Source organism: Microtus pennsylvanicus, chromosome 5 (genome assembly GCF_037038515.1).
Source record: "Microtus pennsylvanicus isolate mMicPen1 chromosome 5, mMicPen1.hap1, whole genome shotgun sequence".
Taxonomy (NCBI): Eukaryota; Metazoa; Chordata; class Mammalia; order Rodentia; family Cricetidae; genus Microtus; species Microtus pennsylvanicus.
In genome coordinates, this window is record NC_134583.1 from 125,188,711 (window position 1) to 125,202,578 (window position 13,868).

Genomic DNA, 13,868 nt, shown 5'->3' on the forward strand with positions numbered 1-13,868 from the left:
CTCTTACTTGTCAGCTCGGACTTGTGAATGCTGAGATTACAGCTGTGCACCTCCACACCTGGCCAAATTCATCCTTTTAAATTATATGGTTTAAAGCTGGGAAGTGGTGGCACACACCTTTAATCCCAGCACTCGGGGAGGCAGAGGCAGGCAGGTCTCTGGGTTTGAGGCCAGCCTGGTCTACACAGAGAAATCCTGTCTTGAAAAACAAAAACAAAAAAATTGTATGATTTAGTAATTTCCAGTTACCAAGTTGCAGCGTTGTTGCCACTAATTCCGAATACTTCTATTATCCCTCCTCCCGCCCCCAAACCCCAAGTTCATTAGCAGTTCCTCAGGCTCTCAGCCCCCTCCCCTTCCAATCAGATCACACTATGGGCCTTCTGTTTTGGGCTTCTCTGCTTAGCATGTTTACAGGGTTCCTTCCATTTATAAGGGGAAGTTTGATGTTGGCTGTTACATGAGCAGGAAAGTCTTTTCCAGCCAGCTTTTTTCTTTTATTAAAGATATATTTATTATGTATAATGTTCTGTCTGCCCCCAGGCCAGAAGAGGGCACCAGATCTCATTATAGATGGTGTGAGCCATCATATAGTTGCTGGGAATTGAACTCAGGACCTCTGGAACAGCAGCCAGTGCTCTTAACCTCTGAGCCATCTCTCCAGTCCCCCCAGCAGCTTTTTCAAAATGGGAGACTTGGCTGCAGCTTTTCAATTCCACAAAGTGGAAAAGCAACATCAGAACTTGAGAAAATGTTCTCACTGTATTCTCTGTAATGATCAGCTTTCCTTAGCTTTCCACATCTTCAAGTCTCCTGGCATGCCTGTTTCCATAGTGTTTGCTCCCGAGACAGGGAAACGAAGCCCTGGCTGTCCTAGCACTCACTTTGTAGACCAGGCTGGCCTTGAACTCACAGCTTCTGCTGGAATTAAAGGTGTGTGCCAGCTAAAGTCTAGTCTTTGTTTTTCCTTTCCTCTTTACCTCCCTATATCTCTTCCCTTTCTTTTTTTCTTGTGGCTCACCCCGTGGACTGAACTCAAGGCCTTGCAAGCCATTTACCACAGAGCCGGACATCCCCCACCCAGCTGGGTGAGTATTGTCAAGGGTGAAGCTGCTATGTAGTCATGTTTGGGTTTGTGTGGACCAGTAATGTGGATGGGATTTGAGGAGGTGGAGAACTAGCTACTCTGCAGGGCATAGAGAGCCATTTTCATTCAGCTGGAAGACAGCAAGGCTGAAGCGATGAGTGGTGGGTATCAGAGCTGTTTCCGAGTCATTAGAGGTTTGTCCTTAAAACAGGGATGGCAAAGCACTGTCTCTAATAGAATTACTGTAGAATAGGGAATTCGAATGGATCTGAGCTGCTCCTTGGTTAGTGGGATTGGAAAAGGCATCCTGATAATAGGGATGCCTGTACTTTAATACAAAGGGCCCCAGAAAATTCCAGGCTGCAATTGTTTTACCCTTTAGAAGTACCCTTTAGAATCATTATACCTTACCACCTCTTTTTTTTCCCTTTTCCTTATCCCACCCCCTAACTGTGGGAACCTAACACTTCCGCCACACTCAAAATGGCTACACAGGCAAGCCTCTTCGATGCATCTGGATGGTCTCGTCCCCAGCTCTAGCTACTTCCGCCACTCTGCGGGGCGGGGGCGCACTGCTCTTTAATGCAGCTCGCAGCATTCAAGATGGCCCGGCTTCCTCCCACTTTTCATTGGCTAAATCACCCAGCACGAGGCGGGCTGGGACTAGAACTAGACGCACAGCTCTCTGGACCAATGGCCGAAAGGTACGAGCCAATGAGGCGCGGGAGCTGGAGACCGTCCTCCGCATCTGGGAGGGCATTTGGCCTGGGGCGGGGTGGAGCCGAGCCGGAAGCGGGAGGGGAGAGCGAAACAGGAAAAGAAGGGAAGGAGGAAGCAGAGGGAAGAAGAGAGGGAGGAGGAGGGGTGGCGGCGCCGTGGCGGAGGAGCAGGAGCAGGAGGGGGATGGAGAGGAGAAGGCTCCTGGGTGGCATGGCGCTCCTGCTCCTCCAGGCGCTGCCCAGCCCCCTGTCAGTCAGGGCTGAGCCCCCGCAGGTAAGGGGAGGGCGTCTGAGCCAGCCCGGGGGTCCGGGGTGGTCGAGGCCTGGCAGGAGGGGGTCTCAAGGAGGATTGTTTGCAAAGAGTTGAGTGTTGTCGAGAGGAACGCCCATGCCTTGCTTGGACAGGGCGAAGGGGGCTTTGGTGTTTAGCTGAGGGACACCTGTGACGATTTGGATGTCAGAAAGATGGCAGAGGCAATGGTGCCAGGCGACTTGAGGGTCTTTTGAGAGGGCAGCTTTGGTAGGTTCGCTGGAGGAACTATGCTGGATATCGGTGCACACTGGCGCATATGGGGCTCATTTCTAGCTCCGCAGTGGAGTCAGGAGCCAGAGACTGTGTGCACACCAGTGTGTGTAGGGATCCCAGGTTACAGAGCTGGCCCCAGAGGGAGAAGGGCCCAGCAGGATATTTATTTCAGGCCGGACAAAGGAAAGTTCTGAGCATCTTGGCTCTATTTTTAGTGCTGTAAGGCATGGCACGTTGGTGGCCTGCTGTTGGAGACAGGGTTCTTGGAAGGTAGGAGGGTGCAGTGGAGTGGAACCCCTCAGGAGGAGGGGCACGTCTGAGCTGTGAGAGCCACGCCGTTAGGCTGACTGCCCTGGTTAGAACAGGTCACTGGTGCTGATCCGAGCCAGCTCAAGGCCTTTGAGCAGAGGGTGGTTCTAATGCCAGTATCTGCAGCAAATGGAGCACCCTAGCTTTTCTTGCTGGGTGGCTTGCTCTTTGTCCAGGCAGGGAAGCTTGCTTGCGCTGATTCTAGCTCAGGCTGCGTTTCGAAACCCTAATTGAAGCCTCAGTCTTGGTGCCAGATTGGGTGGGGTGCAGTAGGGGAACCAACCCCTCCTCTGTCAAATTTGGCAAAGGTTCTGTCGTTTTATTCTCTTCCCTTTCTTCCCTTCATTGTCTTTTTTATTTTATTTTTTTCCAGAAAAGCATTCACATGCACTGACAGCGGGGACAGCCTGTACAGCTTAACACTTAGCTTCATGTTTTGATGAAGAGCAGAAATTGCTAGCAAAATACTTTACCTCTCCCTTAGAGCTTAAGGACGGCCTCTCTCAGACGGATCTTGTTTTGCTCCTGAGTGTCCTCTCCCTAAAACAAAAAACAAAACTCACAGATGATTGTGTTTTGTTTTGTTTGAGACGGGACCTTGCTATGTAGGTCAGGCTGGCCCTGAACTCGAGGTCCTTTTCCGTCAGCCACCCAAGTTCTGGGGTTTGATAGGTTTTTGAGAGAGTTGAAATTCACACAACAAAATGAAGAGTTTAAAAGCCAAGCGGCCAGCAGCATTTAGTACGTTCCCGGTGTTGTGCAGCCCAGAGGAGAGCCTGTTCCGCTCACCAGTCACTCCCCATCTCCACCCTAGCCCCTGGCCCCAGCTCTGGACCACCTGTGGTCTGCACCTGTGGTCTGCAACGCCTCTGTGCATTTACCTGTTCAGGATATTCTGTGTAGTGGAATGCTCCAGAATGTGGAGCCCTTGGTATTTGATCTCTCTCACATACTGGGGTTCATCTACATCGTGACAAAATAATACACCCCTTTATGTGTGTTCTACAATTTATTTGCCAGCTTATCTGTTGCGGTGTCTTAGTGGGGGGGAGTATGTTTATCTGGGAAATAATATGTGAAAGAAATAGAGCTCATTATATGACCTTGAATGTGTTCCTTTCTAGGGATGGAACCCTTCAGTTTTTAGCCTTTGTTGGGGTTCTTTGTTTTCTTAATCGAAACTATAATCTGGCAGGACTGGTGAAGTCAAGAATAGGTATTGACAGAACAGAATCTGGAATGAACCTGCTTCCCATTTCTGTGGCTGTCACTGAGGACTCTTCCCTGTAGCCATTCAATCACCTTTAGGGATGTGGAGACTTTGGAGATGGCCCTGTTGCTAGGAGGAACTGGTCCACTTCTTTCAGGAAAAGAACTGGAAAGCGGTGCCTCCCGCCACATCCCGGAGCCTGGGGTGGCGAGATGCGGAGGAGGGTCTTCAGTGTGAGGCTCTGATGCAGCTCGTCACTCACAGGCTGCTTTCTTAGGTTTCTGCTGCTTCCAGTACTGCCTTGGGGGCCAGGGTGGCTTTTGTACTTTGTTCCGTTTGGTTGGGTGCTAGCACTAACCATAGCTGTTGTGTGGTTACATACAGTTCCTGTAGTGAAGGAAAGGTTTTGCTATGAGCTGCCCACTCCTTCCTATGCTTTCCACACATCACCCTGACAGGGCACACTCCCACCTCACCCCTTCACCCCCGTGGCCTGCTGTCCAATCAATCATACCAGATATCTATGGTGAAATTGGTGTTTTGGTTTTTAACCTTTGGAATGGAAGTTACAATATAATTATTAACTCTGAATCCATCACAGCTTAGTCAATTTAGGGATTTTGTTTGGGGTTTTGGTTTGTCGCAGAGAACATCTGTCAGAGGAATCTGGCAGGCCTTTATTTCTAGGTCACTCAGGTGGCACCTTGAACTCTGTGGAATGTGGTACCTCACTATCTCCCTCTCTGAAACGAATCCCTGTCAAATGCCATCTTTTTCTATTTATTTATTTATTTATTTATTTATTTTTTTAGTAGGGTTTAGCAGTCTAACACCATACCCACTGGGCCACCTGGTAGGGGTCTGTTTTGGCCATGGCGAGGGTGGGTGGGTGTAGATAGACAGGGTCTTATTAGCTGTCACACTGGTTGGAACTCAGTGTGTTGACCAGGCTGATCATCAACTTCCTGCGATCCTCCTGCCTCCGCCTGCAAGGGCTGGGGTTACAGGTATGTACCACAGCTACACACACATTGAATATATGAACTATATGTATTAATAGGTGTCTTTTCCCATTGCTGGCTCTTCATAACGGTCGTCTCTTGCCATGCACACCAGGAAAGTTCACCGCCTAGGGACTTCTACAGTTCGGAACTTTTGGCTAACTCTCTCACGGGGCGTCGTGACTCATAGATGAGATTCCTTGAATCTGAAAAGAATAAAAAAGCTGCAGTTGCAAACAGGAAGGCCTTGGCGTTGTTTCCTCCAGTTAATTTATTCTTGAGATAATGTGGAGTTGCTTTCCTTCCGATGTTTAGATCAAACCAGGTCACCGGACAACGTTGTATAAAATGAAGTTTTAGTAGCAATGTCTATAGCCATAAGGTGGTCCAGCCCGTGGTGTGGGTACAACCTATAGGTGCCATTCTTACAGTTCCTCTGCCAACTTAAAAACTTTGAGTTCAGATGGGTCCCGTTCCTGCTTTTTCTCACTGCGCCCCTCAATTTCACGTCAGCTTCACTTCCCTCTCATGTCTTAGGTTGAGTTTAGATCCACTGCTCCATCCCCAGGATGCAGTTCTAGGGATGCTCATGCTTCAGCCCCTGAGTACTAGGATGTAGGAAGCACCACACGCCTGCTCCATCCCCAGGATGCAGTTCTAGGGATGCTCATGCTTCAGCCCCTGAGTACTAGGATGTAGGAAGCACCACACGCCTGCTCCATCCCCACACCCTCTCTCTTGTTACCTGGAGGCAAAGTTCCCGGAGCCCAAGCCAGCCTTGAACCTGGTCTTTTCGGGGCAGTCAGCTGTCACTACTTGTAGAACACCAGGACTATGTGACCTACAGGATCTAGTCCCCTTTCCCTTGTTTCTGTAGACTGTTAGGTTATTCCAAAGTGAGCATTTTATCGAAAAACATTTCCTACATTCTGTAAACTTTCCTGTTGTAATTCCATTTAGTGGACATTTTGGAACTCCAGCAGGTTCTGGAAGCCGTCAGATGTGGAACAGAATCTCTTACCTCAAGGATCGGGTAATCGGGAGTGGGGAGGAGGATAACACACACACAGATTATAATCCAGAAGGGTTGTTCTCCAGTGGAGATGCAAACGAGGACAAGGGGGTGAGCAGTGGGCTCTGCTGGGGCTGAACAGCCAGGGAAGGTTTCCTAGAGACATCTGCGTTTGGACTGCTGTGGGTTCGCGGTGCAGGAGGAGACGGGATCAGAAATGGGCAGAGTGTGAGAGTAGGGAAATGGCGGGGACATCCGGCTCACGTGGAAGCTTCGAGTGCAGGTGTTCAGTCAGGTGCAGCAGAGAGGACGACCCTGGCAGGTGTTCAGTCAGGTGCAGCAGAGAGGACGACCCTGGCAGGTGTTCAGTCAGGTGCAGCAGAGAGGACGCCCCTGGCAGGTGTTCAGTCAGGTGCAGCAGAGAGGACGACCCTGGCAGGTGTTCAGTCAGGTGCAGCAGAGAGGACGACCCTGGCAGGTGTTCAGTCAGGTGCAGCAGAGAGGACGACCCTGGCAGGTGTTCAGTCAGGTGCAGCAGAGAGGACGACCCTGGCAGGTGTTCAGTCAGGTGCAGCAGAGAGGACGACCCTGGCAGGTGTTCAGTCAGGTGCAGCAGAGAGGACGACCCTGGCAGGTGTTCAGTCAGGTGCAGCAGAGAGGACGACCCTGGCAGTTGTGGTGAAGGGCTGAGGAGCTCTTGTCTAAGGCTGTGCTCCCTCCGTGATGTTGGAAGTGACCTCTGTTGGGTCGGTGCAGTTCAGTAGCTGCCCAGTGCCTCTCAGTGCTTGTAGTTTGGCTATGGTACTTGTAACCATATTTAATTTTTATATCTTTCTGTTGTTGTTTTGTTTCATTTTTCTGAGATGGTTTCTCTTTGTAGCCCTGGCTATCCTGGAACTTGCTTTGTAGACCAGGCTGGCCCTGAACTCACAGAGATCTGCCTGCCTCTGCCTCCTGAGGGCTGGAGTTAAAGGTGTGCGCCACCACCACCTGGTTTATTATTATTATGATATTTTCACACCTTTAAGCCAGCCTGGTTTGCATAGTGAGTTCCAGGCCAGCCACAACAAGACCCTGTCTCAAAAACAACAACAAAACTTGCATAATAAATTGCCTATTTCCATGTGGTCGTAGAACCATGTCACCATTACTTCTGCTCACCCTCAGAAGGAAGCCCCTAACAATTAGCAGTCACTCCCCGTCCCGCCTCCCTTTCTACCAGCCCTCAGCGGCGGCTCATCTTCCTTTTCCCTAGATTTTCCTGTTCTGTATGTTTCTTAGAAAGCATGGACCCGGACTGAACATGATGTCTTTATAGTTGCCCTGTGTTGTAGCATGTATCAATTCTTTGTTTCTTTTTGTGTGTGGTGTTTGTGTATGGTACACACATAGGAGTGTGTGGGTCCATGTGCCCATGCACACATAAGTGGAGCCTGAGCAGGACTCCCCCCCCATCTTATGCCTTGAGACAGTCTCGTGAGCTGAAGCTTCCCTTGGCGATGCTAACTGGACAACGAACTCTTGGATCGGCCCAACTCCCCCTGCTAGTGCTGGCTTCAAGGCTCACACTTTGCCCAGTATTTTGTGTGGGTGCTGGAGATTTGAACTTAGGTCCTTATGGTACAGGACAAGTGTTCCATTTCAGTGAGCCATTTCTTCAGACTCTCTTTGTTTCTTTCTATGGCATGGATGCCCCATATTTTATATTTATCTATTTATCAATTGGTCGTTTGGGCTGTTTCCACTTTGAAGCTCTTAGGGATAATGCTACAGGGAACAGTGGTATAGACATTTTTGCATAAACACAATGTTTCTATTTTCTCCCACCTTTATTAAGTGTGAGCATACAGCATTCGGGTGCCTGTGCACGGTGGGTCAGAGGACACCCTGCAGGACTTGTCTCACAGATGATTGCCAGGCTCTAGGGTGGGCGTCATTGCCTCCGGAGCCATTTTGGTGGCCCTTGGTTGGGTACAGGGTCTCCCTTTGTAGCCAAGCTGCCTGCCGTTCGTGGCACCCCTCCTGCGTCCGTCTCCCCAGTGCTGGGGTTACAAGTGTACGCTATGCTGGCTTCTGTTTTCAGTTCCGTGTAGATACCTAACTGCTGGGTCAACTGGTAATCTGGATAACTTTTCAGGGAACCGCCAGACCGCTTTCCAAAGTGGTACGGTGTTTGCTTTACACTGAATAGCTCCGTGTAGCTGTTGACTCCGTAGTAGGCAGTGTGATCTAGCAGCTTCCTGCGTGTGAGTTTGGCACAGCCCCACACCATGGGAAGGTCATGGGGTCATGGGCTCTTTGGTCAGGCCATCTGAGTTCCAAATATGACAATACTGAGCGAGTTACTTAATTCTTGTGCCTCTGTTTCCTCCCCCTCAAAATGAGACTAACATTAGCATGTGTCTCACAGACTTATGAGGGGAAAATCCCATATATAGAAAGACTCTTAGAATGCACTTAGTGGTTAAACATGACAGCAACCCTCATCGCTGTCGTTCTTATTGTTGGTCTGCAGGGTGCACTGTAGTTGGCACGCTAGTGGCACCTGTCTCGAGGGACCCAGGTCTGGAGTTAGTCTTTCCTGTCGGTTGTCTGTGTAGACCACCGTTCGTGGTGCGTCTGCAGCTTTAAAATCACGATTCTCCGCTAAGAGTCACTTTGCACAGAGGGCATTTGCCAGTGTCTGGAGATGTGTTGAGAGTGTGGCTGGCATCCCATATGTGAGACCCAGGTGTACACAAGCCATCTCACGCTGCTCAAGACAGCGCCCTGCAGCCAGGAGATGGTCTGGCCGGAGGTGGAAACCCTCTAGGCTCAGCATCTGCTGTCCACAGTTTAGGTTAGGCCCCTTACCAAGAGGAGCAGCTTGGGACGGCCTGCCTGCTGCAGGTTTTGCTGATTTACTGAGTTGTCTACTGTGTGTGTGTGTGTGTGTGTGTGTGTGTGTGTGTGTGTGTGCAGGCCACTCATAGAAGTCTCCTACCAGGTGGGTCCTTCTTCCCACTGAGCCTTCTTTTTGTCCTGGTGGTAGGTTCTAGAAGGGCAGTTTAGAGCACTGACGTGGTGGCCGTGAAGTCAGTGATGCCCTCCACCAGTCAGCCAACATCAAACATCTGGATGAAACAGTCTGTGGTCTCGGGTTCAGTGAGCAGGTGATGGCCCCCCCACCTCCCACTCACCCCGTCTTGAACTTTCTTCCCTCTTGCTTTGATCTGCCCTTGCGGTTTCGGTTTAAGAACAGAATTTGGTTTTGCCGCAGTGAAAGCCCCATGGCCAGTTACTTCCTTTTCTCAGTGTCCTCTACGGTTCCATAACCAAGTCTGACTGAGTCATGGCTTTAGAACTTTTTCCTTTCTCCACTCCAAGGCTTGGCTCGTCTTTGGCCATAGGACCACTGGTTTGTTCTTAGGCACACTATATATAGTCTGTGGAAACTGTTGAGTGATCTCGGCTCCTGCCGCAAGGGAGGCCAGATGTCCTGGGTTTCGGCTGAGTCTAAAGGAGAACCTGCATTCAGGCCTGGGGATGCAGCTAGTCTGTGATTGGGACCTGCAGGCAAGACTTGATGGGCGTTCTGGGCACCTTGGATGGCTTTGGGTTTAGAATCCCAACTGCTTTTTGAGTGTCTAGTCAGCCATGCCCCTGAGAGAAGTCTCCATTGCTTGCCTTAGTTCTTGACCAGTGCTAATTTGTGTGACCATCAGTGGTCTGGTCCATTTTCCATCTTGCATGCTGTTGGGACCCCCAGTCCCTTGTTTGATTGCACAGAGTCACAGGAACAGTGGCGGCTGAGGACCTGCGGGATCCCTGCAGACGGGCTTTTCAGTCCCACTAGGCGGAGCTGAGTCTGGCCTCAAGTGTACATGTGGAAACCACAAACAAACACAGTTAAAGCCAGAGCTCTGCAACTTGGGAGGTCAGCAAGGGGAAGAGAATCCCATCCAATTGAATCCCGTGGCCTGTTGAGCCAGTTTTGGGAACTCTTAATGTGGGGATTAAAATAGGTCACCTCAGACTTCTAATAACCGGCCCTGCAGGGAGTGGGGCTCGGGGACTCTGGTTTCCCAGTGACATTCTCAACTCAGTTGTGTTTACTTTTGGCTTTCTTCTTATCCACACTATACTTTCCTCTTCCTTTTTTTCTTTTCTTTTTTTTGGGGGGGGCAGGGTCTCACTGTGTATCCCTGTCTGACCTGGAACTCACTATGTAACTGTGTAGACCAGGTTGGCGTCAGACTTAAGAGAGATCCTCCTGCCTCTGCCTCCCGAGTGCTGGGATGGAAAGCATGCACCGCCACCCCAGGAGAGCTGGGGAGTTCTGTACCGTGTCTCCCCCATTCCACTGCTGGCATGATGCCAAAGCTGTTTTGCTTCAAGATCTTAGGAATTTTATAGACTTGAACTTTTACAAGTTGTTTTGGAAAAGGCGGAAAGTGTCAGCTGGCACAAGAATCCTGTGGTTTGGAAGGGCGGGTCCCAGAATAGAGTTAGAAAAACACGTCTGGTTTGATTTTCAGATATCTAGCCAGAAGCGCCGTGTGTTGTAACTCTCATTTATTACATAGTCTTCCAGCTTGGAAGCCTTTGTGTGCAGAGAAAGTGATCACGTTTTACACGTGACCACACGCTAGTTTCGGCGTGCCATCCCCCAATTTATCTTGTTCATCTAAAATTTTTGTTTGCTTTGAGACAGGGTCTCTACACAGCCCTGGCTGACCTGGCACTCGCTAACTGTATAGTCCAGGCTGGCCTCGAACTCGCAGAGATCCACCTGCCTCTGCCTCCCGAGTGCTGAGTTTGAAGGTGGGCGCCAATTCGGCCCAACTTTCCTCTAAGATTCTACCTTGCAGTCTGACCAAATGCAGACCAAACAGAAGGCTGGAAGCTTTTTGATCAGATCTACCCTTTTAGTTCTTGAGGTGCTTTTGGGGATGCAGCTACCAGGGGACTCAGCATCAGGATGCAGGGCCACTGTAATTCTTTGGGACCAGAATACAGAGCTGACTAGGGTGACCAGTTCAGCCAGCTTGCTCCATTCTTGTTTATGGAGTAATTTCTCTCTGAGTTTACAGATCCTCCTGCTGTACTTGCAGGCGGTGGGGACAGAGAAGCTGGTACCATCCTGTTTGGCCTGAGGTCCGTTGTGGTTGCCAGCAGCCTACTCTCCCTAGAGAGGAGCTCACTGCTTTCTCCTGAGCTTTAGAGACCCTTTCTCTTATACTGATGGGTTTAATTCTGCAGAACAGCCCGTGCTCATAACAATGGAAGATAATACAGAAATCCAAAAAGATATAAAGCAAAAAGTAGAAGAGTGCTTTGGTGTCTGTTTAGTACCTTTCTTGCCTCCAAAACATATTTATCAATGTATATGGGAAGAAAGATAGGAAGGGCCAGGGGGCCTTGCTGGGGGAGGTGGGAGAGGTGTTGCTTAGTTGTGGCAATTGGAGCCACCCTTTTATATCACCCACCTAATCTTTTTATCAAGGACCACATGTATAGTAATTTGCATAAATAGTGAGTTTTATATATTAATAATTTATATAGTGAAGTTAGGGGTGTGTTGGAGATTCAAACTCTGCCTTCCTGCTTACACAGCAAGTGCCCCACCGACTGGACCATCTCTGATGTTTTAGGGTGCCGTATATTCTCGCTTTGCGTAACCACTCTGGAGAGCACCATGCTCCACTCTGTGTGTTTGTCCTGGACACAAGTCAGAACGATAGGGTTGGCTATAGGGTGCATTTAAAACTCCCTATTGATAGTCCCACCAACAGGGTGCACATAGGGTCGTTACCCCATGTGTGGAAGGTCCGCTTCTTCTCCCAGACTGTCGGTGTTGGCAGCTTTAGGCCATTTCAGTCCACTTCCTCAGAAGCTCATCTGTATCTTGTTTGCTTAGCTCCAGCCTCCTTCCCGTCCTCTGTGTCCTCTGCCCGCAGTTCCCAGGAATAGGGAACAAGGTTCACTCAAGGGCAGCAAGCCTGTAGTTGAAGGCTAAGATATGCCTGCCTAGGTGCTAAGGAAGTGTTCCGTGGTCCTTGAATGATGGTAGGCAGGTGGTTTAGGGGAGTGAGGGTTGGCTCCAGTGGCCACAAGTCAGTCTGTGTGTTCCCTTCCCCCCAGTATGTCACCAAGGCCTTCTCTGACCCCCCTCTCTTTTTCCCTCTTTCCCCTATTCCTTCAGAGTTTCACTCTTGGCTCAGGCTGGCCTTGAACTTCTGACAGTCCTGCTGCCTCGAGCTTCCAAGTCCTGGAATTATAGGCATGAGCCACCATTCCCAACTCCAAGCATTTTTTGTGTGCTCGTCAAAGATATGGGGACGCTTGGAAGCAGCAGTGCTGAGGGAGCCTGACCCCCTGCCTCAGAGCTCTACCCCATGAGCCGTAGAACTTTGAGCTAATTAACATGGCTTCCTTGCCTATAAAACAGGGATAATAAGCATCCTGCTTTTGGATTTATAGTGGGCGTTAGTGCTTATAGGCAATGCTTGTGAAACATAGCGGTGCCTGCCATATAGCAACTGCTCAGTGGTAGCCTTCCTTGGGCACGCCTTGAGACTTCTCTATATACCCAGGATTTGATGTCAGTGGAGTCGGGGTGGGGTGGGAGTTGTCATCTGCCAGAGTCAGGAAGGTAGTTTCCTGTGATATGACCAGTAGCCAGTGTTAGTGCAAACTTGGGGAGTCTGACCCCAGCTAATTTATTAGGCGTATTTAAGCTCAGCACAATTTGGTGAAAACTTCTTGGTGATGATTAACTAGATCCCGTGCGCACAGTAAGACTCCACTGCATTGAAACTCTTTGTAAAGTACACGTGACGTCTCCCATAAAGATGGGTTCTATAGATTGACCACATGGGACACCTTCCGTTAAAATAGGTTCTGTAAATTGACAAATTCTTGGTAAGAGTCTGGGGGAGGATAGGTCCTGGTCACGAGGCTCTTTAGCCCCTCCCAGACTTCTGGACTGCTAACAGGTTGTGAATTGAAGGGACAACCTTGTGTGCTTAATATTCCTGGTTCTCTTAGTGGAATCTTTGAGCACAGGGCCCCCAGTGCCTTCCACAGTGGGGGAATTAGAAAACTGTTTTGTTTAACTCGGGGAATGTTTCGGTCCCCACGGCCTGTGCATATCAGAGGAGAAGCGTTTTTTCCAGCGTGTGTTTTCCTGCTTTGTTTATTTATTCGTTTTGGTTTTTCTAGGTAGGGTTTCTCTGTGTAACAACTCTGGCTGTCCTAGAACTCTGTAAAACCAGGCTATCCTCGAACTCCAGAGGTCTGTCTGCCTGCCTCCGTCTCCCAAGTACTGGGGTTAAAGGCTAGTGCTATCACTGCCCAGCGGGTTTTTATTTTTATTCCCTCCCTTCCTCCCTCCCTCCCTCCCTCCCTCCCTCCCTCCCTCCCTCCCTTCCTCCCTCCTTCTCTCCCTCCCTTTATAGCTTTTTGTGACAGGGTCTCACTGTGTAGTCTTGGCTGGCCTGGAACTCGATGTGTAGACCAGACTGGCCTTGAACTCATACAGAGATCTTACCTGGTATCTTATTTCTTGGTCATCTGAGCATATGTACAAGAGTGACAGCTGTGGCTTTGGGAGACTGGAGTAGACCGGCTGGTGGCAAGGGCCATCTCACCTTCAGAGGCTCAGCCTAACGGAAAGCAGATTTCAATTTATTTATAACACTGGGCCACTGTCACTGTTACCTGAATTTCAGAACCTTTTCCTCACCTCGGAGAGAACTCTCAGAGCCTGGGACATTGCTGTTGGTAGAATGCTTGCCTAGCATGTACAAAGCCCTGGGATCCATCCCAGCCACAGCGTAGTGGTGAATGCCTGAAATCCCAGTACTCAGAGTGGAGGGCAGGAGGATCAGAAGCTCAAAGTCACCCTTGGCTCCACAGCAAGTTCCAGCTCAACCTGGGCTACAGGAGACCCTGTCTCAAGGAAGGGGGCGAAGAGTCACCACGTGACTTTCTATAGTTAGTTCTTCTTACTCAGCATGGAGT

The 13,868-nt window shown here is 49.8% G+C and overlaps 1 protein-coding gene across 3 annotated transcripts in view; it reads left to right on the top strand.

Annotated features, from left to right (window-relative positions):
* The first annotated feature begins 1,057 nt into the window (after positions 1–1,057).
* Wbp1l (WW domain binding protein 1 like) overlaps positions 1,058–13,868 on the top strand; it is a 61,346-nt gene continuing 48,535 nt past the window's right edge. For 2 of the 3 annotated variants that reach the window (XM_075974297.1, XM_075974294.1), the window contains exon 1: positions 1,882–2,080. Coding sequence is in view for 2 of the 3 variants with exons in the window: in XM_075974294.1 (XP_075830409.1) it covers positions 1,991–2,080 (90 nt within the window). In the remaining variant the exon portion in view is untranslated. Of the gene's footprint in view, positions 1,089–1,582; positions 1,792–1,881; positions 2,081–13,868 lie in introns of those variants that run through there. The other variant, XM_075974293.1, reaches the window with a different exon arrangement.